General features: G+C 46.9%; 1 protein-coding gene across 15 annotated transcripts in view; it reads right to left on the reverse strand.

Annotated features, from left to right (window-relative positions):
• Window positions 1-895: 895 nt before the first annotated feature.
• CCDC30 (coiled-coil domain containing 30) overlaps window positions 896-25,962 on the reverse strand; it is a 40,363-nt gene continuing 15,296 nt past the window's right edge. For 12 of the 15 annotated variants that reach the window (XM_066982170.1, XM_066982171.1, XM_048048642.2 and 9 more), the window contains 18 exons: window positions 25,029-25,144; window positions 23,521-23,628; window positions 23,006-23,106; window positions 21,950-22,142; window positions 17,930-18,031; window positions 17,090-17,215; window positions 14,642-14,799; window positions 13,392-13,638; window positions 11,497-11,670; window positions 10,212-10,421; window positions 9,469-9,626; window positions 8,748-8,895; window positions 7,710-7,831; window positions 6,296-6,437; window positions 6,024-6,160; window positions 5,609-5,723; window positions 2,267-2,334; window positions 896-1,463 (listed from right to left, as the gene is read on the reverse strand). In XM_066982170.1, coding sequence (XP_066838271.1) covers window positions 1,250-1,463; window positions 2,267-2,334; window positions 5,609-5,723; window positions 6,024-6,160; window positions 6,296-6,437; window positions 7,710-7,831; window positions 8,748-8,895; window positions 9,469-9,626; window positions 10,212-10,421; window positions 11,497-11,670; window positions 13,392-13,638; window positions 14,642-14,799; window positions 17,090-17,215; window positions 17,930-18,031; window positions 21,950-22,142; window positions 23,006-23,106; window positions 23,521-23,628; window positions 25,029-25,144 — 2,639 coding nt within the window. In that variant the 3' untranslated portion in view covers window positions 896-1,249. Of the gene's footprint in view, window positions 1,464-2,266; window positions 2,335-5,558; window positions 5,724-6,023; window positions 6,161-6,295; window positions 6,438-7,709; window positions 7,832-8,747; window positions 8,896-9,468; window positions 9,627-10,211; window positions 10,422-11,496; window positions 11,671-13,391; window positions 13,639-14,641; window positions 14,800-17,089; window positions 17,216-17,929; window positions 18,032-21,949; window positions 22,143-23,005; window positions 23,107-23,520; window positions 23,629-25,028; window positions 25,145-25,962 lie in introns of all 15 variants that reach the window. The other 3 variants (XR_010826353.1, XM_066982168.1, XM_066982169.1) reach the window with 3 other exon arrangements.

Here is a 25,962-nt window from a genome sequence, read left to right on the forward strand (position 1 = left end):
CAGTGTACCCAGCACCCCACAGAGCAGACTGAAGGATCTCGCTGGCACAGTCTCATAGTTTATCACTGCTGAGCCTGTTTTTACCCCTTTCCCGTTCAAATCTAGCATGTTTCTCACCTAAAAAACATGATTATGAGATTCGAAGGGACAAGGGACAGCTTTTATGCATTCAAATTGTGGCTGCCCAGCTGAGCAGCCACTGCCCACACCTGCTCCGCTGTGTGCAGGGAGAGGCAGGCACAAGGGAAAAGCCTCCCTTGCTCCTCTGTGGGCCCCAAGTCTCTCTGCTCCCCCATGCATGCTCAGATCCTCTTCATTCTCTTCAGAGATGCTCCATTCCCTTCCTTGGGAGAACAGATCTCCTCTCTTCCCATTTGGGACTGCTTTTCTCCTCACCGTGGTCCTCGGTGACAGTTCAGATCTCCTCCAGGCTGATTCACTCTTTCTGAGGACTTCTCCCCTCCTCCTTTGAGAGCCCCAATTCCCCCTCATGGGAACAGTAATTCTTACTTGTCCACTCTGTGCTCAGCTCCCCTCCATTACCCTCCATGCATGCTCAGATCTCTTCCATTCCCACTTGTGTGTGTGCAGAACACCCCCCCAGCATATGCTCTGATCCTTTCTGCTTCCCTCTTTGCATGCACAGAGCCCCTGTACGCCCACCTTCCTTTACCTTCCTGCTGTGCTCCTTCTGATTCCCTCCCTCCATCCTCCGATGCCCTCCCTTCCTCCCAGCGCACCTCCAGCCTCAGCTCTGAGCACTCAGATTTCATCCATTCTCCTCCCCAGGCTCATGCAAAACTAAATGGAGAAGTAAGAGCGCGCAAAAGGAGGAACAACCAGTATCTGAGCACAGACAGAGGGGAACAGAGAAAAGTGGACACACAGCAGGATGTAGGGGAATTTCTCCAAGTTTTATTTACAAAATTCATAGTTTTGGTCTGGACAGGGAATTAGGGTTCAGAGGGACATTTGTCTCATCCCACATCTCTTCTATCTCTTCCTTTTTACTGAGTTTGTCTGCAAATTCCAGCCTCCCAGGTGGATCTGGGATGACACACACAGAGTTAGGGTTAGGTGAGTTTAAAAAAAAAAAAGCTGTTGAATAATTTAGTGGAAAGATATCACAAAAGTCACCAAGTAACTCATTTGGCAATTCCCCCTCCTGCAGTCCTTGTCATCTGATGGCAACAGGAGCCCAAATCCTTGCAGTCCAGCGAGGGTGTATTTTACAAACATCTCTCCCTGTTTAGAAGTTCTCGGAGCTGATGCTCTGACTCTCCTCCTGCAGCTGGGAGGCTGTGGTGTCTCCAGGCGAGGCTACGTTTAAGTACCCAATCTCAGAAGGCTGAGAGGGCGATAAGCAAAAGGATGAGTCTTGGCTTTCGGCTCCTCCTTCGGGCTTTGTGTCCTGCACGGGCTTCAGGGTGCTGAGAGAGTCTGGCAGTTCTCGTGATGGGAAGCTGAAAACAAATTTCCTCTCAAGTCATTCTGCAAACTCCGACTCTCTGCTACCTGCACAGCCCCAGCGCTCCTTCCAGCACCGCTGTGAGGCAGCACAGGGTCAATGAAGTTTGCCTGGGCTAAGGCTCCAGCACTCTTCCTCCAGCACGTAGCTGACGGCCCATTTCCCCCTGAGCATACTCTGACTCGTGACACTGTCCATCACCCACATTAGCACCCAAAGGCCACAAGCAGGGCCACTGTGCCAGGTCTCCAGCAAGCAGAGACCAGAGCCCGCTGCTTTCCCCATTAGTGTGCTCACCTCCTGCTTTTTGGGGTGGATTGGGGTGCTCCGTGCTACGCCAGAGGTTGAGAAACAGCTCAGGCTCCCTCCTGCCCCCTTGCCCACTAGTCATGAAACTGTCCTGGGACATGGGTCATACAACTCCAGGCAGCAGCCGTCCTCTAAGCCTCATAACCTCTCGTGTAAAAACACTTCTCCAAATTCACTGGGCACGAAGCTGACAATGTCACAGCAAGTGCTGGAATTTACACAGTCATGTGAGCCTCACTTCTAAGTCCTGGTGTTTCCTGACATATTTTGAAAATTTTACTTCTCCATCCCATCAGTTTCATGGAGTCTTTTTAATACCATTTTCCCTGTAACTAGACTAAAAAAAAAAAAAAAAAAGGGAAAAAAGAAAAAGACCCTTGGAGGTGAAAGCACAGAGTGGAGCATTTGTTTTAACAGCCAAAATGTACAACTTCTGCATTGCCACACGCAAAAAAAAATTCTCTTCCTTCTTGTTTTACCCCACGATACCTGGTACGGGGAGATGGCAACACCTTACTCTGTAGCTGCAGTTCAGAGAAGTTAGCACCCTTCAAGTCCTGGAAGGATAAACAGAGACTTTCAAAGTAGGAGGTGTGTATCAGATCCTCAATTTCAACACACAGTCTGGGTCTTGAAAGTGCCCCCCACTTCACAGCTAGTTCCCCAACTCCCCAGCTCCACAGAGGTAATAATCTTAAATTTGTTTTCTGGGTCTGAATCTAAACTAAAAAACAAACAAACAACAAATAGCGCGGGTCAAAGAAACAGAAAGAAATGAAATACAATGGAGCACACAGACAGCTATTTCTACCAGGTCCTGAAAGCACTTCGTTTCATTTGTAATCACTCGTTTCTGCATTGGGTTCCTTTTAAACTTCAAAATGTACCAATAAACTTCCATATCCACCTGTTTTATCTGGAGAGTTGTTGAAACAAAATCTTTGACCTTCCTGGATTTTTCCCCATTTCTCCCCAAGTTCTTTATGAATTTGTTCAATCCAGAGCTGAGTTTATAGGTAAGATGTGCCTTTGTTCAGTTTAGTCACTGTTGTCAGTCAGCTTGGTCTGAGTTGTTTTTGGCTCACAGAAATAACATACCTAACTCCCTACCACAGTGTTCTGGGTTATTCGTCAGGATATTAAAGCTAGCTTTAAAATGGCCAGGCCCCAATTACTGAAGTCTTTTAACAGCTCTAAAACTGAAACAGAGGCAATGTGAACTTAGGGAACTCTCTTCTGTGGGAAACAGAGGCGCCCACTTGCCGACCTCACTCTCTAGAGGTTTGCTGCCTACCAGGGGCTCATATCGGGGCTGCTACCAAGAGACTGCTGAGCCATGGGCAGCCCACAGACTGCTATCGCCTGCTATTGTTTCATCTGGGTACCAATGACACTGTCAAGAGCAGTCCAAGGTGTATCAGGAAGGACTACAGAGCCCTTGGAGCAGCTGTAAGAGGCTCTGGAGTACTGGTGCTCTACTGTCCAATCCTACCAGTCAAAAGGCTTTGAAAGGAGCAGCTGAATCCAGCAGATCAATGCATGGGACTGGTACCTTAGCCAGGGATTTGGCTTTTTAGACCATGGGACTATCTTTGAGAAACCTGGTCTACTGGGAACAGATGGGGTCCATCTGTCGGAGGTGAGGAAGAGCATCTTTGGTTACAGGCCTGCCAACTGGTGAAGAGGCCTTTCCACTAAAGTTACCAGTGGAGAGGAACCTCAATCCACTCAGCTCTTACTGGTTCGATGCCAGTGCCGGCAATAGATGCTTGGAGCCAGGAAGGGGATCAGAGGTCAGTGGGAGAACACTTGAAGAGCAGCACAAAGTAATTCCTCCAGCCACTTCATCCAAAAAAACAGTTTCACTAGGGGCCCAGCTTAAGTGCCTCTACACAAATGTATGCAGCATGGGAAATGAACAAGGGGAACTGGAAGTTTTAGTGAAATCTCATGGCTGTATCACTGACCTCAGTGAGACAGGGCAGGATGATTTGCATGCCTGGGATGCTGGGATAGATGGTTACAGGCTCTGCAGGACAGGGAGGCAGGGAAGGAGAGGAGATGGGATAGCCACGTACACTAGGGAACGCCTTGACTGCATGGAGCTGGGTGATGGCAATAAAAAGGTTGAGTGTCTCTGTCTAAGGGTCAGGGGAAAGGCCAATGAGACAGATATTATGGTGGGAGTCTGTTACAGAGCACCCAGTCAGGATGAAGAAGCAGATTAAACATTCAGTAAGCTACTGGAAGTCTCACTAGCCCTTGTTCTTGTGGGGGGGACTTCAACTTCCGAGACATCTACTGGAAATACAATACAGCAGAGAGGATACAGTCTAGAAGACTCCCAGACTGTGTGGAGGATAGTTTCTCAATGCAAATGGTGAGCGAGCCAGCTAGGGAAGGTGTCCCACTTGTCTTGTTGTTTGCAAGGAGGGAAGTACTTGAGGGTGAAGGACGGTTGGAGGCTGTCTTGGACGCAGAGATCATGAAAGGATCCTTGCTGAAGTAAGGGAGGCACTTCTCAATTAGTTCAGGGTCACTGTGGCCAGGACAGCCACCGATCGCCAATTCACCCACAAGACCCTCTCTGTTTTACCAACAACAAATCTAGGAGAGCACCTTTCCTAGTCGGCTCCCATAGCGCCCGTACCAAGTAGTTATCTCCAACATGCTTTAGAAACTTCCTGGAGCTGTCTGTATCCACTGTATGGTATTCCCAGTTAACGTCTGGCAAGCTGAAGTCACACAAAAGGATAAGAACAAGTCTAGAGAAATCCCTTAATTCCCACAGAACAATATACCAGTGCTATAGGCCATCCAGCCACGATGATGACAGACTCCCACAACAACATCTGCATTATTTGCTTTTCCTGTAATCCTCACCCAGAGGCTCTCAATCATGTCATCCCCAGCTGCAAGCTGCACACAGTCCCACCCCTCCTTTACGTGCAGCATCAGCCCCTCACCTCGCCTGCCCTGGCTACGTCTCCTGAAGAGCCTAAAGCCGTCCATCACAGCTCTCTAGTCACTGGACTCTTCCCACCAAGTCTCCCTTATGCCAATGATACCATAGGTGTGAGACTGAGCCAAAGTTTCCAGTTCTGTTCCTCATACAGTGTGCATTAGCGTACAAATATTTCAAATATGCTTCAGTGTATTCAGAGTGAAAGCTCCGACCAGCACAATATTCCTCAAAGACTGTCATGCTGTCCCATAGCTTATCACTAGTGAGCCTGATTTTATGCCTCTCCCCCTTCAAGCCTAGTTTAATGCTCTTTCACTCAGCCCCACTAACTTGTAAGCAAAAACTTTCCCCCCTCTAAGAAAGGTGAATCCTACCAGGCCCCAGCAGGCCTGATGTCACGTAGACCACCACACGATAAAAAAGCCAAATTCTGCCAGTGACACCAGCCTTGGAACCAGGTATGGATAAGCCAGGTCCGCCCGCTTATTTTGATATAATCCCCTACAACTGGAAGGATAGAGGATAATTCTGCTGGCACCCCGATCTCTTTACCAATATCCCAAAAGATCCCAAAGGTCCTGAAGTCTCCTTTGATCACCCTTGGACTTCTCATCATAAATTTGTCGCTACCCACATGAAAAAGCAAGGGCAGATAATAATGAGTGCCATACCAGGCTAGGAGGTCAGCTACCCCAAAAGTCTCTCCTCAGTGACAAAGCCATTGCAGTCTACTGCGGGCTTGGTGTCCCTTCCCACCCAAAGCAGAGGATCGGTTCAGCCCTTCCCTGGCACCTCTGCCGCAGCTTGGATACTGACCCACTCTCAGGACATCAGCTCCTGCAACCTGTCTGCTCAGAGGGTCTCACCTCCGTGTTGGGAGCGTGGATGCTCCTCATGGCACGCTGCGAGGGGGGCACGTGGCCGGAGAGCTGCAGTTTGCTCTCATGCAGCCGCACGTTCTCCTCATCCAGGATCTTCACTCTGGGCACGTTGTATACAAGGCATAAGTTATTTCCCGTCCAGGCACACTGTGCTTTCAAAAGGGCATTTTCTTTTTCAAACTCAGACCCTTTTGCCGGCACAGCCTTCAGCTGTATGCCAAGGGCCTAACACTACATCCCACGGCAATGAAAAGCCCCAGCACTAGTGACTGAGGCATGATTCAGGCTTTCCTCCAGACAGAACAGGGATTTCTTCAGAGAAAGGAGAATAAAACCAAAGAAGTAATAGGATGAGGCAGGTTTCCAGGGGCATCCCACCAAGGCATCATTAGGAGCCTACCTGCTCTGCAGGGCGGCAATCGTAGACCTGGTGCTCCAAGGGGTCTCCTCTTGGTCAGTTATCTTCTGGAGGAGCCGTCTTCTTTCCTGGAGTAATTTCTCATTCTCAGTAGTGATCTGTGCAATCAGCACCTTCCCCTGAGCGTTGTCACAGAAGGAAACAACAACCAGCAGTTACGCTTTGCTCTTCTCTATCCACTCAAAGTGCCTTACCAAAAGGATCACCATCAAGCATGTTCCCTAGGAGGGAAAGCCCTTGATGTGTTCTCTTACCTTTTCCACTTGGAGTTTTGACTCACTGAGCTCACTTTCAAGCTGCTTAATTCTGCTGTCCCTTTGTTTCACCTCATGGATGAACGTCTCTTTGGCTCTGCGGATCTTGTCTTTGTGGCGGAGCTGCATTTCATTATATTTCCTGAAGAGGCACAGAGACAAACTTAAGGCCATGAAATCCTTTTGTGTTCTGGGTCAAAAACAAGGCAGATGTTCTGTGTTTATTCAGGCTTTTCCAAGCACGAACTGGCAGCCATCTACCAAGCTCTATTTGGCTTCCCAGTCAAAGGCAGAATGAGCACAGCAGCCTTCTGGGCTATATCTTTCACTTCTGACCATTTGGGTTTTTTGTCTTGCAAAGGTTGCATAATTAAGTGTCAACCAAATGGAAACTGACTGAGGGAGAAGGACCCAAAGCGTTCCCAAAACTCCCAGGGAACTCCCAGCTTTACAAAATCGTGTCCTTGCTCATCTTAGCTCTGAGCTCCTTCGTATCAAACAGGTGTAAAGTCACCAAAACTGGAAGTAATGGGGAAAGGGTAAACAGGGGTAAGGCGTTTATTTCATGGAGATGCAGGTGGTAAAGGGGAAGTACTTGACAGGCAGGGGGCGGAAAGCAATAAAACCGGTATTTACAGGGGAGACTCGCATCCCTGGAAGCGCCCAAGGCCAGGCTGGATGGGGCTTTGAGCACCCTGATCTAGTGGGAGGTGTCCTGCCCATGGCAGGGGTTTGGAATTAAGATGGGTTTTTAACTACCCTTCGAACCCAAGCCATTCTATCATTCTATGAAGAAGAGTCCTAAAGAGCAAGGGTCAGGCAAAACAGAGCAGGTTGTGGAAAGAGATACTTCAGTGAGCTCTTCTTAAAGCTGCAACACTGGGGTTAAATATTTGTCTTTCCTGAGACTTGTGACCACTGCTCCCCCCTCGTATCCTGCCCATTTAGGCAGGAAAGACATGTTTGTTTGTTTTTTTAATTTTCCTTTCTGTCCCAGTTGGAAAATATCACACAAGAGTCTCTATCAGATTAGGGAGGTTTGCATACATTTGCTAAAAACTCATGAGAAAAACACTATTAGGCTTCAAATTAGCTCAAAAGTATTCTGATGGAAAAAAAAACAGCTCCATGAAGCCCCTTTGCCCAGACCCTAAACAGCAGCACCCACAGCTCTCCCTAGACACCCCCTCATTTTCCACACTGCTTTAGCTACCAAGGGGAACACGAAGTAGCAGCAGATGTGTGATGCATCACCTAATTGCACATGAGGGCATCAGGTTAAGGCTGTTATCTCAGTGCTAAATGTCCTGAACAGGAGAGACACGAATGGCTACAGAACAGTGATGGCGAGTGTCACCACCAGAGCAATTCCTGGGAAATTCGTCTTCATGTTCCCTGCTGCTTCAGTCCTTACCTGACGTACAGATCCTTCTGGTTCAAAAGACGGACTCCTTCCTCATAAAGAGCTTTGTTTTCCTCCTTCAGCACTGAAAGTTGCTCTGAAAGCTTCTGGTTCTCCTTGTGACACTGGAGATGCTGGAAAAGAGTTATTTTTTATTTGTGTGTGTGTCCTCAGCTACAGCAGCTCTCTGCCTCCTTTTCACTCCGGTCTCTCTTGCAGTCTGTCATTAATCCTCACGTTCCCCATGACAGATAACATCCATCCATCCTGCTCCCAACCTCCCTGCCGCCAAGGCCACTGCCTCCTCCTGCATCAGGTTCACGTGGTAGCGAGGGGACAGTGGGGTGGCCTCTGTGAGCACGGCCCAGCAGCTGCCCCGTGTCAGAGAAAGGCCAGTCCCAGCCAGCTCCAAAAGGGACCTGTCACTGCCCAAAGCCCACCCGATGAGCAACACTGGTTGTGCCTCTGGGAGACCACATCGGAGCAAGGGAAAAAACTGCTGTGCAACAGCAGCTGGGAGACAGAACAGCAACAGAGAGAAACGGAGAGCGAGAGAGCAGTGTGGTGGAGTTCAGCTGCCCATCGGGGTGAAACCACCACACCTCCCCAAAAAGAAGGGGGAATATGAACTTCTGTGCTGCTGGGGGACCACAGGCTTTAAAAGGGCAGAGGGAGACAATGCATCCTGCCAGACAGTGAACTCTACCAAAATTTTCTTGTGAAAAGCTCCATGCTTCATGAGAAAAGGGGATGTTCTTTTCCTCTCTCCCTTCAAGCCCTCCTTCCCTGCCCTCACAGTTGCATCCCCAGGAAACCTACTCAATACAGGATGGTGCTTTTCCTCCAGTTCCTTTTTTAAGTCAGTGGGATCTGCAATTGCTCAGCACCTGGCTGGATTTGGCCATATTTCACCAGTTCCCACACAGATTTCATACTGGAATGGTCCCATTTACCCACACAAATTGTTCCCTAGAGCTCAGTCTGCCCTGGAGCCAGCCACCAGTACAGCATCACCTTGGGTGACGAGGACGTGTCCGTGCTGCAGCTCACCTCGCTCGAATCAGTTTTCCTCTCATCTTCTAGGGCATGCAGAGTCTTGGCCTGCAGCTCCACGTGCATCTTGGCCAGTGATGCCTCTGTCTCATGTGAATGCCGGAGCTGCTGCCGCAGCTCCTCCACCTGCTGCTCCAGGAGCTTCCTAAAAGCACGTTGGTGTGACAGTGAGACATGGACACAGAGGCCAGCCCATGGTGTGCCACCGTGAATTCAAGGCCGGCTGTGGTCTAAAAACAACATCGCGCCTGCATCCACACCTGCCCTGGACAACTCTGAGGGTAGGTAGAAAGAAATGAGCACATCCCAGGTGTCCCCACGTCCCAGTGCCATGCCAAACGGTGAATGTCCTATCTGGGAATGTCAAACCCAGTGTGAACACAGCAGTGGTGGGACACAGCTGGAACAGCTGCTGGCATCTAGAGGATAAATAATCACTGAACCAAATCACTGGGCTGCCTGGAATGGACCATGCACCTTTTGAGGCAGCTGAAGTCTCCACAAGTGTTTTAAATCTTATAAAGAGGGGATTCTGTCTGCCACAAACACTTGGAAGGCAAAAGAAGAGATGGGAGGCAAAAATCAGCGACTCTGCGAGCCCACCTAGGGCCAGGCATGGAGCTGCAGAAGGTAGCTGGGAGGCTGGCACAGAAGCATTTGCTGGCTGGCACACACCTCCTCTCCACTCACAGCACAGGTCTTACCCAGCTCTGGGTACCTTTTCAGCAGCTCCTCACGGAGTTCTTGCTGCACTCGAGCTTCGTTTTCTCGAGCCTCCTTCAATTCCTCCTCCAGGAGTTTCTTGTCTGAAACACGGGTCTCTGCCAGCAGGAGCTGGTGTTGTGAATCCTTCAACTTCTGATGGAGCTTTGAGATCTCAGATTAAAATGGGACACAGATTAAACTTTCTGAATTTAACAAGCCAGTACTTGGACCCAAAATGAATAGTAAAATATTTTCAAATGGCTATCAATTAGTTTGGATCAGATACTATGTCATGAATTAGCGACATGTTTTTATTTTTATTTTTTACACTTAAATCAATCCTGCACCCTTCAAAAACAAATCCAACGATTAGTGCAGGAACACAGAAGAATTGATGCTATAGAAATCACAAGCTTTTGCAACTCACTAGACTGTGAACAGCAGCAAGGGTCCTCTGTGAGGACATGATCCAGGCTCCCTACACCTGCCAGCCCCACTAGAAGTATTCTCAGATACCGAACTTTAGAGTCAGGAGTTGAGGCATCCAATTTGCTTTCTATTGTCTTAATTATGCATCCACTATTAACCAATATGTCTCCTAAAATAGTCAGCCAACCTGCCAAGTGATCTCAAACTAGTAAAATGGACTTCAGGGAACTGATTTGTGAACTGCTAGTGCTTCTTTTTCTGAACTGCAGCTACACAAAACTGCTAAAAATATACCTGATGTTAACTTAATCCATGTTGTTGAGTTACCTGTTTTTGTGCTTCGTACACTTTGGATTTCTCCTGTGCAAGTTTCTCTTGCAGGCTGCTCTGCAATTTATCAGCATGGGAGCATTTCAAGAGCTCTTGTTCAAGTTCTTTGACCTTCTGCTGACTTTTTTCCAACTGTGCTGAGAGAGAGGAGCATGTTTCAGTTGCGTCCGAGAGCTTTGCCCGAGCTTGCTTCAGTTCAGCTTTGACCTGAGTTTCAAAAGAAGAAATCAAGTCTGAACTTCTATATATGAAGTCTCCCCTGAGCCTCCTCTTCTCCAGACCAAACACCCCCAGTTCCCTCAGCTGCTCCTCACAGGACTTGTGTTCCGGGCCCTTCACCAGCCCCGTAGCCCTTCTCTGGACATGCTCCATGGCCTCGATGTCCTTCTTGTAGCAAGGGGCCCAAAGCTGAACACAGCACTCGAGGTGCGGCCTCACCAGAGCAGAGTACAGGGGGACGATCACCTCCCTGGCCCTGCTGGCTGCACTACTCCTGACACAACCAGGATGCCGTCGGCCTTCTTGGCCACCTGGGCACACTGCTGGCTCATGTTCAGGTGAGCATCAACCAACACCCCCAAGGTCCTTTTCCTCTGCACAGCTTTCCAGCCACTCTGCCCCAAGCCTGTAACACTGCATGGGGTTGTTGTGGCCAAAGTGCAGGACCCGGCACTGAGCCATGTTGAACCTCATCCCTTCAGCCTCTGCCCATCGACCCAACTTGCCCAGGTCCGTCCGCAGGGCCTTCCTGCCCTCCGGCAGATCAACACTTCCCCCCCAACCTGGTGTCATCTGCACACTTACTGAGGGTGCACTCAATTCCCTCATCCAAATCATCAATCAAGATATTAATGAGGATGGGCCCCAACACCGACCCCTGGGGAACACCACTGGTGACCAGCTGGATTTCACCCCGTTCACCACCGCTCTCTGGGCCCGGCCACCCAGCCAGTTTTAAACCCAGCAGAGCGTGCCTGTCCCAGCCAAGGACTGCCAGCTTCTCCAGGAAAATATTGTGGGAAACCGCGCCGAAGGCCTTGCTGAAGTCTAGGCAGACTATGTCAACAGCCTTTCCCTCATCCACCAGGAGGGTCACCTGGTCACAGAAGGAGATGAGGTTGGTCAGGCAGGACTTGCCTTTCACGAACCCATGCTGGCTGGGCCTGATCCCCATGTTGTCTTGCACATGTTGTGTGATTGCATTCAAGATGACCTGTTCCACCACCTTTCCTGGCACTGAGGTGATGCTTTCCTCGAGCAGTTATCCCTGCTCTGTTCCTACCTTGGTGCATTCCTGCTGGAGCAAGAGATTTTGCTTTTGTAAGTCGATGTTTTTCTCCCTTTCATATCTCAGCTCCCTCTCAGCTGAGCTGCACAAATTCTGAACTCGACGCAAGTCCTGCCGCAGCTGCTGCACTTTTTCCTCCTGCTGTTGGAATCTCTCTTCAGACAGACTCTGCAGGAACAGCAAAACAAAGGTCATGGGAGAATTGATTCAAAGGAAGGATAAAGACTGGTAATTAAGAAAGGTGAGGATTGCAAAAGTATGCCAATAGACTTTATGGGCATCTAAGTAGGAAGAGGGGTATAGACAGGCAAGTATTTCTTCTGATTCCCACCCAAGCAGGTCACTGCCCCAACACCATGACCTGTGTCCTACCCTGTCCATCTCCACGGAGAAGCTTATACAACTCTAGAGGTTGAAGGGGACGATGCAATAACCTAGATCAGGCAAGAAATCCCTGTTAAAGCTAACCTAGCAAACTAAAGCAAAACAACCCAGGTTGCTCTTAACTCATATCTGTTTCTGAGCTGGTTTCTGACGGTGTCGCAGAGTTTTGTGACAGTCTCGCTAAGCACGAGTGGTGCACCCAGACACAACTTCCAGAGGTAGGAGGAACAAAGCAGGTCCTGCAGCAGTGCAGGAACAGACACACTGACACAATGCAATAGCAGCCTGGACACCTTGGAGCGGTCACCCACTTCTGTCACAGGCAAACAGGTTTACAATAGCTTTCAGAAAATGACTGAGCTCTTCGGTCCCCCATCTTCTTGCAAGTGCACCGTACACAGATTAGAAGCTCTTCCTATGTTTGGTGTATCAAAATCCTTCTTCTTCCCAGCATCAATTTCAGCTGTCTGTTGATCTGCATTCTTGCCTTGCAGCTTCACCTTCTGCTCTTGGGACCAGGTGAAGTCCCCTGAGGATCAAGCTTACATTCTCAACAAATGTCCAGCTGGGCAGGAACCCTTTGTTTGGTGCTCTTGGATCTGGCAATGTCATTTGTTCCCAGATGTTCCCCCAACAGGGATTTGTTCCCACCTTCTGTTAGGATCCTTTTCAGCATCTCCTCTACACCTTTTATCTTGCTCTGGCAAACAGTACACTTTTCTGGTCTGCTCTAACTGTACAGATGTGATGCATCTTGGTATCAGCGCAGCTCTGATCCTCTTTTCCACTCCCACTCCTGCCTGCAGGCCCTCCTGTCCTCTCTTCTCTTCCAAACTCCCACACATAATCCTTGCTTATCTTAAAACTCCCCAGCCTGGGTTTCTTCCTCATTTCTTCCTCTTGACAGGGCTAGCTGCTCTTCCCCTCCTTTTTTCGATCCTGTATTAAGACAGGTGAACAACTTGCATTTAAAGCAGATAAACACAGCAGCAAACGCAGCCCTTGCCTGCCGCCTGGTAGAGCAATTGGCAAGCAGTAACCAAGGCTGCAGCAAAATCCAGGGGCTTGTGAGCTGCCACTTTGAGTCAGCAGTTAAAGGATGAGTTCAGGCACAGCAGTACAAGAGCAGAAAACTCCAAGGAGGAGCAGGGCAGTGGAATAGTTTCTGATGGTCTTGTAAGAGCAAGACCATTATGGGAACAGAAAGACAGCTCTGTTGCTCACACTCCAAAAGGGAGCTGAGAAAGAGCTCTAAAAAGGTCAAAAATATTATCTGAGGACTGTATAACTTATTTCTTTCACCTGCAGTAAGGGAGCCATTCAGTTTATCCAAGTTCTCATTATGACCAAAAACATGACAGAAGGAAATCACTACATTTGCTCATTCCCAAGCATTTTTCCCAAGGAAATCAGTCAGCCTCTCATCTCCTGCTGTGTGTTAACACTACAGCACTGCAAGAACTGGCTGATGCTGGAGATGTCAAAGATTGCAAAGCTGTCCATACCTGTTTAATGCTCCCATTTAAGCTGCCTGCAGAGCTCTGTGACACAAGAAACCTGTTGTCTCTATTGGCCGTGCCTTGATTCATCCTCAAAGTCTCTTCAGCTGTGCTGTCACGCTGCTCCCTGGTAGTCAGGATATCTTGCTTTAGCTTGGCAATTTCTTCCAATAACAACTGTTTTTCTCCATTGTTCTCCTTTAGCTGCTTTTCTAGCTCCTCTCTCTTCTTGTTGCTTTCTAGTAATTCAGAACTTGAAGAAGAAATAGTAAAGCAAAGAGATAACTATACACATCCACGGGAAATCACACTCTGAACAGAAAACTAGGGATATGAGAGTCCAGTGAAATCCCAGGGGATTTAATCCTGGGACTAGCAGTTCTGGGCAAGGTTCAGTCTCCCATGGACACTGATCCACAAAACAACGTGTATCCGAAGGGACAGCTCTCAGTCATAGGTTACTAGTTTAACTGCTATGCAAAGAAACACTCGCACGGGCCCATGTGAACCATTCTGCACCAACAAGCAGCACTGGAGCACTCACACAGTGCCTTGCTGCACGGAAGTAGGGGCTCAGCTCTACCCATCAGCTGTCTGACTTATCCTGATCCAAACTATACGACCTTACAAGCTAACATACCTGTCTTATCCTGATTTTTACTTTATCTCAGTACTGAGCTAGCCAGGTAATTGAGAGCTGACTATAACCATACTGGATTTAATCCAGACTTTTACTTATTAATGAAAGTTTGAGCATGCATGCTCTAACTTCAAATTTGTACTGGTTTACCAAAAAAAGGGGAGTGAGGGAACACCCCTGATATCTGCTGAAACCTGTTCTTCAAAGACCACTGAAATTCAGAGCAGGATGTACAACATAAGCTGTTGGCAGTGGTTAGGCCCAAGAAGCCTTAACCCGTGATGGGAACTCTTTGGGACCATATTAGTCCAAATGCTACCTAACTCAAAGAGAAAAAGCCCACTCCCAAAGAACAGCTCTCGTTTACGCTGTTCAGAATGTGGAGCAGGTGCAGAAAAAAAAAAGGCTTACTGCTGATTGATCATGATATCACTAAGGGAAGTGCTTATTTACCAAAAATCCCTACAGAGAGCTGATTACCTTATACCTTAGAGGAAGACACAAACTGCTGTGCCCATTCTTGCCAGAAGAAACACTACATGGATTTTGAAAGGACTAAACAATTAATCATCAAAGATAAATGGCAGAAAGTACCACAGGCCTTGTTAAGGTTTACCGTACAAGTTCTTGTTCATCCGTCAAGTTTTGGATCTGCTCTTCCAAAAATACTACTTTAGCCATCTGCTCTTCATGTGTCTTTTCATCTGTACATAAATCTTCATGTTGCTGCTCAAGTTTGCTAATCTGCTCACTTTCTTGTACAAGTTCAGAGGCCTGCAAGGTCAGAAAACACCACGACTTTCATTTTCTTTGGTCTCATTGAATTATTCTGAACAGTATAACACAGCCTGGGGACTCCATCAAGCAAAGGTCTGTGATTCTGCAGCTAAATTATTGTAGCTCTTGACCCCTGAAGACATACATGCAAGTTTTTCAGCATGGGAGGCAGCTGTGTGTAAGCTATCACCAAATCACAGTTCTTTATTTGATTTCATCCTTCTGTTGGCCATCTGTAGTTCTCAGTGCTTTATATCACGTGCCGCATTTCTTTACAAAACTAGCAACTCTTGGAAAAACAGAGAGCGCATCCTCCAACCAAGCCATACCGAATCAACTTTCTGTGGATGGCTGCTCTCCTCTTTCAGTGTCACCTATGCCTTAACACCTGGCAATGCCAGACCCAAAGCCTGAGACACAGAGCAAACACGCACAGAAAATAAAAGGGATGAAAAAGAAAAGAAGGGATTAGGAATACATAAGAACAGGGGAACTCCCAGACTGGATTGGAACCAGAATCTGCCTAGCCTAGTATTTGCTGCTAAGCAGTGGCGAAACCAAATCCTTCAAAGGAAAATACTGTTAAACCCAGAGTTATTACTCTGTTTCGTAAAATTTATGTTTTTTTTTTTTTGTTTGTTTGTTTAAATCAATAGCTCTTTTTAAGTGCATACTAGCACAAAAATTTTAATTCCAGGTCTTCTTATCCACCCTCAGATGTGTTTATTTATACTGAACAATGCAGACAAGCAGCTTCTGTCTGCAGCAGACACTAGAAGGACGGTGATTCCTTTACATTTCTCACCTTTGTATCTAACAAAGCATTATCTTTTTGTGGCTTCTCATGGAATACATTAAAGAAATCCCTGTTTGCTGATGATCTTTGCAGACTCTGGAAGCCATTATAATGACTTCTATGCTCCGGTTTTGAGTCAGGCAACCAGTGTTAAAGAAAACAGTTAGCAATGCAATACCTCTAACTATAAGCTCAGAGAAAGAGCTTTCTCCTCTCAAATGTCCAGAAATCTCTTAAAAACAAGAAAAAAGGTTCCAACGAATGCAAACAGCTCTGTGTATAGCATTGGCCCATGGCACATCACATACATAGTCATTATTAAAAGCTACAAGAACTAAAATACTGTCGAATTTACTAGGCCCTTTCTATGTTTTGGACATCCCAACAAACAACATTGAACAACCTCAAATCTTGATCTCCAGGTGCATATTACTCACAACAGCCCAATGAATTCATGCCAAGCTCACTTCCAGCACTCTGTTGGAAAATGTTTTGTCCCCGTATAGCTCCTTTAACAAAAGGGGATGAACGCATTTGTGAAGTCAATGATCCTACCAAACACATGCAAGTCCTCTATTTCGAAGATGATTACAGCCATCCAGCCTAACACAGGCCACTGGATTTCATCTCATGATCCCTTTAATGGAGAAATAGCCTGCTCTGCAGCTTAAGCAAAACCACCAGCCAACAGGTGGCTGAATGACAAACAAACTCACAGGGATGTACAATTTTGGTTAAAAGGTCCCTGGACTATGAGTAGATTGAACTATTGGGATGCAGAGGTTAGAGTGACCTCTCCTGTTCTTCCCATCATCTCCAAATCAGACGATTCCTTTTTTATATCTTATAGACTGACCTAGCCACTTTCTAACCTGCTTTTTTGCAAAGCCTGGTCTGCAACACGAGCTTTTGCAATGTGAATTTGTTGTCTAAGTTCTACAAAAGACCTGTCCTCTAGATGACACCGTTCCTCCAGCAAGACTTTGGTATGCATGCAATTACACCAACAGTTCAGACCCTCACTGGTTTTTACTTATGTTTAAGGAAGCAATATGACTCACAGCTTTTAATTAAAATACTCAGTCTGAAAACTTTCCCTCTGCCCTCTACAGAAGAGGGCTTCGGGTATAGACTTTGAATTACTGTTTTGTTATTAGATTCACTGAAAGGAAAAATATATTACGGAGTTAGAGACAGTTCCATTAAAGCAGTTAGATTTAAAACCATCTGCCAAATAAGCTTTGGAACTGGCTGGACTAGAGAAATGAGTCAATAGAATTCACGCAACACCCTTGGAGGGCAACTCTTATGTTTTATGGAGTCACAAAGGCAACTGCTTCCTGCAGGGAGTCACACTGTAGGAACTATGTGCAGATTCTCCTGAAAGAGCAGAGCCATAAGAAAAATTTTCTACTTCCCAAACTAGAAAATACACAGTTCCTGGAAGAACACCACAATCCTGTAGTTGATGCACATCTGGCTGCCCAGTACCTTCTTCTCAGCCTTCAGATCTTCCCGCAACAGTTCAAGTTCAGATGCAAATTGTTTTCTCCATTCTCTCCGCTCTCCCAGCTGACTTCCCAACTTTTCTATTGTTTCCTGACAGCTTTCCAGCATCTGGAACAAGCAAGATTAAGAGTCACTTCCACAGCATCCTTTATTCTAGAAAAAAAGAGAAATAAATTGCAGAAAATAAGTCTTCTAGAAAGATGGGACTGGGAAAAATGGCTCTCGAATGTTGCCAGCAGGACTCCTACACCTTTTATCTAGAGCTGGCTAGACACCTCTGGAGCATTCACCTGACCCAAGGTACCTAAGCAAGCTGATCTCCCCCACGCTATAAGCTCTGTCTTCTCCCACAAAAGAAACCTGACTAACAAGTAACAAAATCCCATCGTCTGAATAGCGTCGTTTGACCAGGAAGTAACAAACAGACAGCAAAGCCAGCCCAAAACTAGCTGCGAATCAGCCTTGTGGTAAGCGTACCTACATACTACGCTGGTTTCAATAAACTCTAAATAATGGTCAAGCAGAACTTCAGGTCTTGGTGTTCCTCTACATGTGTAAACCTTTCACCCTCAGAGGGAAGTCAACATGCTCCTCAGCTTGCAGTGCTGAAAGCAAGGCAATCTCTTAAGAGAGCATTCAAAGAATTGAGCTATCACAGAGATAATGTGGGCATGTTGGATGTCTTTGGAGGAAAACAGCTATCTGCCTTGCATAAGCTGATGGAATACAAATTCTCAAAAGATGACAACGAGCATTCACAGGAGATGCTCATTTAATACATTTCTAAAGAAATGAATGTATTTCCCAAGGAATACCTCTTACCTCTTGCATTTCCTGTGCTCCATCAGACGACGCCTCCTCTTCCCCACTCATCTCAGTTTTGTTCTTCTGCACTTCAAGTAACTCTGTCTCTAAACTCATGATCTTAACATACACAAACCACAAGTTAAAACCAAACCAGTACCCGCAACTAGTAGTGAGTTTGCTCCTTGTGCAGCAATTACAGAATAAACCCTGTGCTTGGAAGTGAGGATTGGGGGGATGTGGGTAGCTGCCAACACAGGCTAGCTGCAGCTCAGGTCTTTCATCCTGCTGCTTCAAAGGCTGAACAGCTCATCCAGGGCCAAGTAGGCAAATGAAAGAACCCTGCTTCACAAAAGGAGAAAAACGACCCAGATACATGGTTAAAATTCAAGGCCTCTACACCTCGTGGGCCTTCTACATGTTGCTCTCCCAGCACACAGGACCCCACGAGACCCTATACAAAGGCACCCCTGACTAACACCATGGGCCATCCTCCTTTCCCACAGTCTCACGATGCTCAGGTAGAAGCGCCCAATCCCCACAGCTGATCTCATCCAAGCAGACATTGGACCCAGTCCCCGGACCTGTCCTAGTCCCTCCGCCACCCGGAGGAGGCTGTAACTCCCTCCTGCAAGGCTCCAAGGGCTCCGGACTTGCGATGGCAGAACACTGACGTGTGCTCTTCTCCTGGCAGCCGAGAGGCGTCTGGACAAGGATTCCCTCCGAGTTTGCCCCTCCAGCTGAGGAGTCTTCCAGTGCAGGGGCCCTGGTGGCAATTGTTATCAGTCCTGCTGTTTTAAAGGGTTTATCTGAGCTAGAAACAGTCCAATTTCCCCTCCTGATTATGGTTCTTGCAGACCCTTTTGAAAAATGGGAGTCTTGGCACTAACGGCCCAGCTCTGCCCCACTGCTAGCCAGCACAGCAATCAGCAGCCTTTCCTTGCAGCTTCTTACACTTGGGAAAAAAAAATAGTGCTGATTTTCCTGTTTCTAAACCACCAAGCTGGCCTCCCCATTGACCAGGCTGGGCTTTCACGAGGCTGCAGAGCAAGTGGAAGAAGATGAAGTCCAGCTGCAGGGACCGGCCTCAGCGTTCATCTGTCCACCACATACACCATAACATGCAAAGAACATGCACCTGCTCCACCGCACGTTCACAGGCTTTATGTCTCCCTCTTTCTTTTTTCTCCGCACATATTCAGATACCATTTTTCATTCCTTTTCAATGGGAAGCCAAAAGGAAGGAAGTGCCAAGTCTCTGCAAAACCCAGTCCGTTTTCAGTGATTACAAAGCAGCGTGTCAAAGCTCAAGAGCGAGAGCTTTGCTTCCACTGACAGGCTTCGGGCACAAGATGGCTCTGTTGAAGCTCCCAGCAAGGACCAATCTCTAACAGAGGGCAGCTGATATACTGTTTTCTAAGATAGATGATGTTACCAAGCCAGGTGTTAAATGCACATTGGTAGGGTGAAACACCCAGGCCTCTGACAGAAACCTGCTTTCTCTTCCGTGACCAGATGACAGTTTGTAGTTCAACACGACTTTGGAGCTGTGGAAGGAATCTCAGGAACAAAACAAACCTCCCCTCCCTAGCTCCCAAATCAACCTTTGCTTAGGAAGCTGATAACCAGCTATGCATTTCCATTATTTTGCTTATTTTTTCCCCAAGCCATTAAGTTTTAAGCATTTAAGCTGGGCAGGTAAGTCCCATGCAAGTGGCAGAACAATACTCACATTGTATCCTGGTGTCCTCGTTCTGTGTCAGTGGCCTAACCAGCCAGGACTTTTGTAGGCTTGCCAAAACAGAAAAGACTCCCAGGTCCTTTTCACACAGTGCAGCCTGGCAAACACCCAGGGGCACTGCTTTCTCCAGGCTCCAGCACACATGCCTCTGTGCGGTTCTTCCCTCATTACAGCCAAGGCATCCAAAAGCCACTCAGAGCTGAAGGATGCAGCTTTGCACCCTCCACATGAGCAGAGGCTGGATCTAGCCAGGGTTTAACCCCCCCCCCCTCCTCTTCCATCCTGCAGTCTGTCTCACCTGTCTCTCCGCTGCCCTTTTTAGCTCTTTTTTGTACCCAGCAGAACGCAGCTCCAAGCTCACGCCAGCCAAAATGCTTTGCATCTCCTTGACTACTTGGTGCCCCCCGCCGCGCTCCCTCTGCATCCCCTGAAGCAGCGTTCCCAAGGATCCTTTTAACAACAGACTGAGGGAAAAAGGGATTTCCCCAAACTGCAAATGCATTTTGTTTGATTTGCGGAGAGCTGATTTATTCTACTTCAGTGAGAAAAGTAAGGAACGTTTGAATGTGTGCTGAACAAACGCTCCATTCAATTTAAATAAAAGTCCAGTCACGGTGGACAGACCTGCTGCCATTCCCATCACGGTCAGTGTCTTCCCTCGGCTCCTCAGCTACACCTTTCTAAACATGACGTCTGCTGGGGTCCTTCAGGAGATATTTGAACATGCCTTCAATCTGTTTTACTGTCATTATACAATTTTCCCTCACAGCCAGAGGTTACTTCAAAGGAAGACAAGATAAATTACTTGTAACGATTCATCTTGGAGATGCATGGCTGCTTCCACATTCACATGGGAAATACCTTCACACTTGTACCACCTCCTACATCGCAGTGTAACACAACAGCAAGCGTGTGGATATGTCAAAGCGCCACTCCCGACTCATAAACCTGTGTCCTTCCTTCTCACCTCAGAAATCCAAGGTTCTCTTGGGACACCACGGACTGGTCCTGCTGCCTGGCAGCTCGAGAACATCTCTTACCCACAGACAGATGGGAGAGGGCTACACAGCCCAAGGAAGAACCCTTGGCCAGGTAGCAAGGCCTTGAGCCAGCCAAAGGAAAAGGAGAAGATCTCCTCCAGCAGCCTCTTTGGAGGAAAAGCCGCCAACCCACCTAGAAGCAAAACCAGCTCCTGGCTCCCTCTGTTCTTTCTGCCTAGAAATTAGCAGAGAGGACCTGTCCTAAGGCCTGTTCGACTGCCCTGTCTGTAGCAGACCACATGCCCTGGCAGCAACATTGCACAAATGCTGCAGACAGGATCTCCTTTGGGGCAAGCAGTCACTAAGTGGTCAGAAAGCACAGGTGCTCCTCACAAAGCTACCTCCAGAAGGATGGAAAGTCCCTTATCAAATCAGAGCTAAAGAGCACCCTGACAGAGGTGGCATCAGAAGTCAAAAAGTGCAGCGTTTCATCACCAGCATGCTTAACCGGTGACCTTTCCTGGGTTCAGGTGGCACCACTGCCCCACAGGGACCACATTCTCTGTTGGACAGGTCTGGAGAAGAGATAGGGACTGAAGTTAAAGCCTTCTATCATGACTGCCAGCTTAAGGGACAACTCACGGGCCTCAGAAATACCTCGTGCCTCTTCTGAGCCCCAGGACGACTTAGGGCTTCCTGGAACTCGCTCTTCAGCAGGAACTGCAGAAGCAGAAACAACCATCCAAGGTGGAAAAGCAATTCCTAAAGGAGACCGATGCGAAAGTCTGGCAGGAGCACTGATGCTACCTAGGACAGCTTCTCAGGGGAAATAAATGCTTCCAAGCTACAAGATACTCAAAAGAAAAAGCTCCAGAGAAAAATGAGGCAATTCAAACTTGAACCACAAAGGCTTTGCCTCAGCTCAGAGAAGAAACCAACACTAGCACAGTCCACATGTACAGAAAAGCTGTTTGTGAAGGGAGCATTGCCTGGGCTTGTGGATCCAGGATGTAAGTTGGCTACTTAACAGTCCTTGTGCAAGCGTGAAAAATAGAAGCTGGAAAAGACAATACTGCTGTACCTCCACAGGGGGAATCTGTGCCTCCAAGCAAGAGTCATTTACTCACTGCTATAATTATTTTTTCTCCCACTTTTCTGAAACTAGCAGATTTTGCTAGTTATATTTCTTGTCAAACTAAACAAAGGAGCATGCAGCTTTAAGTCAAGCAACATTTTATTTTACCAATGAATACGCAGAGAGAAAAGCAGCTAGAATTAAACAAAACCAAAACAGCATTTCTTCCATTCCTTACTTACTTTCCGGTGAAGTCCCTCCACTTCACTTTCAAACTGTTCCTTTTCCTGCTTTGTTTGGATCTGTGTCTCTCCCAGAATTGATTCCAGCTCTTCATTGCGCTCAACCAAATCCTCGTGCTCCTGCTCAAGTTTTTGCAGCTTGTGAAGGAGCTGCGAATTCCTGCCCTCAATGTTTTCAATCACCTCTCGGCACCTGCACACCAAAGACCAATATCACTGAGGCTGAAACTGCTATGTGAACACATCAGCACACAGACAGATCACTTACCTCTTGACAAACCGCCAAACAAGGAAGATCCAATGTGTTTCCCACTGTGTGATATCTATCCTGCTAATTCTGAGTCTCAGACCCAGCATGACCTGTCCCTGTTCTTATTTAGGTGGTGATGTGTGGAATTATTGGCGATGCGTTCTGCATGAGTAACGATGAGGGTCTGTGGAGAGACCTGGTCGGGCAGGAGGATGCTAACAGCAGAAAGTCAATGACGAAGTCAGCCTCATGAGGTGGGGGAACAGGCTTGGGCATTCGAAGGGGAAAAGAGACAGAGGGATGGGATCAGACAGCCCTTTCCTCCTTGAACACGCTAGAAGAGGTTTAGCAGCAGCAATTTCCTAAGCAGGCCACAGGAGAACAAAGATTTGACTTCCCTCAAAAATCCCAGTTTACACATGGAAGTCTGAAAGCCAAATGTCTTGGTACACCCCTGGACAGCAACCAAATCCAGAGGAAATCCTCCCAGCAGCAAAACAGCTTCAAAAACAACGCTTTTGTCTGCAGGGATCCACAAAAGACCAACACCTATTCTTTTAGGAAAACAAAAAACTGGAGAAAGTGCCAGAAAACAGTCTGTATTCTTAATACCAAGGACTACACACCCACTCACGACTGCATTACCTCCAAACATTCAAATCTGGGAGCAAAGGAACAAAACTGGTACCAAAGAATACTCTAAAGAACCCAATACTTAAATGAACCCTGCAAGACGGAATACCAGCAAACAGAGTGCCAGACAAGCCACTAGAAAAAGACAATATACAAAGGACTTCATTGCAAACCTTTTATGAAGTGTTTCACTACTCTGATATCTGTCTTCTTGATCTGAGCCAGCTTTGCCTGAAGTGTGGTCCCCTTCAACCCTCCCTTCATCCTTTGTGCCCTGTGCATAAAGAGAAAATGAAGTTAGTACACAATTAAGACTCAAATCTTAGCATGACGTGATTCTAAAGCTACGTAAGTCCCTCATAAACGAATGGGACAACAAGAAAGCATGAGCTGCATCAGCTGCATCTACTCATATTAGATAATCTGCTGGCTATAATCGCAAAACCTCCCAAGGCCTGTAACAGCTATGAAGGCACTAGTGGGTATACACCGACAGATGTGCTCTACACATAAGATTTATGCTGGGCATACCAAATAAACTCATGTCCCACACACAGAAAGGAAAACACAAGCATTTCTGCACAACAAGCTATGCTTCTTCATTTATGACATGGGATTAAAATGCAGAGTGGGGCCTATTTGCTCTATTTGCTTTTTACATTGGTGAACAAAAGGCCCTTGAAAGTACCTGCAGCTGCAGCATGCTCAATTCTTCAGTCTCAACCGGTGTGGACAATGAAAATCCTTGCTTCTCACCCTTTTGATACTCACAGATCTCTTCTTTGAGCTGTTCGACCTTCAAAATAAAAACACTTGCTTGTATTTTTGATTGATTTTCATCTTGCTGTCTTAAGATCCTCCTCAAACTTGACGCAGATAAATTGTTGATTTATTAATATTAACCACTCAGCTTGAGGGATTGGCTGAGGAGCTCACGTGGCTGCTATAGCCAAGTGGCCTCAGACTATACGAGAGGTAAAGAGAAGTAAAATAGGGAATACCACGCTGCATTAAAAAGCAAGCATTTTTTCTTCATTTATTTAAGTTGTTGATTGTGCATGTGTTGTGCATGCCCTCCTACCAAACAGGACTGAACGCCAAGGGGGAGACAGATCACAACCACTATTTCTAAGACTGTCTTTGCTGTTATTGATAGGATCAACATAACATTACTAATAGCAGGTAAGCAGTCACACCACACAGCCACCAATCATTCACACGCTTACTCTCAGTTACTGAGATTAGCTCAGTTAGTTACTGAACAGCAAGACATGAGGTGGCAAAAGTAATTACATACTACTGAGAACCAACTATAGGCTGCTGAAGGACTAATACAAAGAATTTGAGAATTAAGAACAGAAGCAAAATTTGTGCCAAATTACATGTTTTAATATTCATTTAATATTTATTTCCTATTGCCAATCTCACTAAGGAACTACTCTGTTGATAAAGATTACTACATTTAGAGAAACCTACGTTTAATATATCAACCATTTAACTAATAGCAATGACATTCCACACAAAATGAAAAGTAGTAAGTTTATCTTCTACTGAACCAACCAGCATAACCACATTAAAAAGCCAAAGAGGTTGAGAGGTATCAAAACATGAGCAAAAATTAAAAATAATTTGAAATATAGCTAGCATTGGGTTTTAAACTAAACTTATTTCTTTTCTTTATTAACAGTCCCCAGGAAGATGTAGAACTGTTGCTGTCTCTGCTTATCCACCTAATTTTGTGCAAACAACGGCTAGCACCAGAAAGCATCCATCTGATTCTGAATGCTGTGCACAAGAAAACAAACATCTCAGGAGCTCTAAAGCACATACTCAGTTTGAGCATGAACAGACCCCTCCATGATCAAAGTACCACCGATCTCATCCTGCACTGAAAGATACTATGACAGCTGATTTTTTTTTTTTTTTTAGGGCTGCAGTAACAGCAGCTGCCTTAAAACATGCTTTGGATATTTATTCTGCCAGTTTCCTGGTGTTTGTTACTACATGAGCCATGAAACATCAGAGCTGCGGTTCTGGAAACACTCATTAAAGAAAAGAGAGAGGAAATACAAAGGCAGGGCAGGGTTAAGGAGCACATCTGAGCCTCAGGAGCCAACCCAGGACTGGTGGCTCCGCAGCAGCCTGTTGGTGTCACAGCAGGCCTGGAGAAGGAGCCAGGACAAGATGGGTACTCACCAGATCAAGGAATGCTTTTCTTTCCAAGTCGAGCGTTTGGACCCGTGCTCGCAGTGCCAGAATTTCCTTGTCCAACCTGCTGTTGTGCTCCATGGCCTTCTGTAGCGCAGTCCTGTCTGGACAGAGCACACACAGGCTGCTCACCAACACTGCCTTGGCCCGTGACCTCCATCAAGCTCAGAGCAGAGCTACCGCATGAATACTGTTTCTGAAATTACATTGCCCTTATGCACAGGTATTTGGGAGCACAGCACAGAGGGTAGTTCCCGATACATGCAAGAACACCATTCTCTTACTCATAGTGTAGAGGTTTATGTTTCTGGAGATCCAGGTTCACCAGCAGTGCTACTGAGCCATGCTGTTTACTGCGGGAGCACAGCAGTCTCTCCATAGTTATTCCAAGGAATAACCTTACTTCTAGATCAGGGAAAATGCCTTGCCTCGGACATGTAGGTATGGGTTTCAAGAAGAGCAACAGTAAGTTTTGGAAAACTCCAAACAGGTTTTGTTTAATTTTATTTTAAGACTTCTTTTAGAAATTTCTGGCAAGTATCATCCCACAAAATCACAGCAAAGCAGACAACGTGAAAGGGGGTGAGCGTTGGGAACAGCTCATGCAGGGGGATGTTTGCTCTGAAAGGGACAACACAGCACCTATGAAATGCTGCACAAGCCCTGCAGAGAGTGGGGGAGAGTCCAGCTGGACTCAAAACTCTTTATTTTTTAAACCAAGGTAAAGATAAGCACCCTGGGGGGGTCCATGCCATGAATGTCTGAAAAAGTAAGGGTGTACACAAGTGTGGCGGGGACGCTCTACTCCTGCACTTGGCACAGGACTTGCTCAGGCTTCTGAGCCACAGCAGGCCTCGAGGTGACCGTCCCTTGAACCGGGCAGCTCGTCACCAACAGCGCCAGGTGGATGCCCATGGCCATG

The sequence above is a fragment of the Anser cygnoides genome, chromosome 23 (assembly GCF_040182565.1).
Source record: "Anser cygnoides isolate HZ-2024a breed goose chromosome 23, Taihu_goose_T2T_genome, whole genome shotgun sequence".
In the NCBI taxonomy this organism is placed as follows: domain Eukaryota; kingdom Metazoa; phylum Chordata; class Aves; order Anseriformes; family Anatidae; genus Anser; species Anser cygnoides.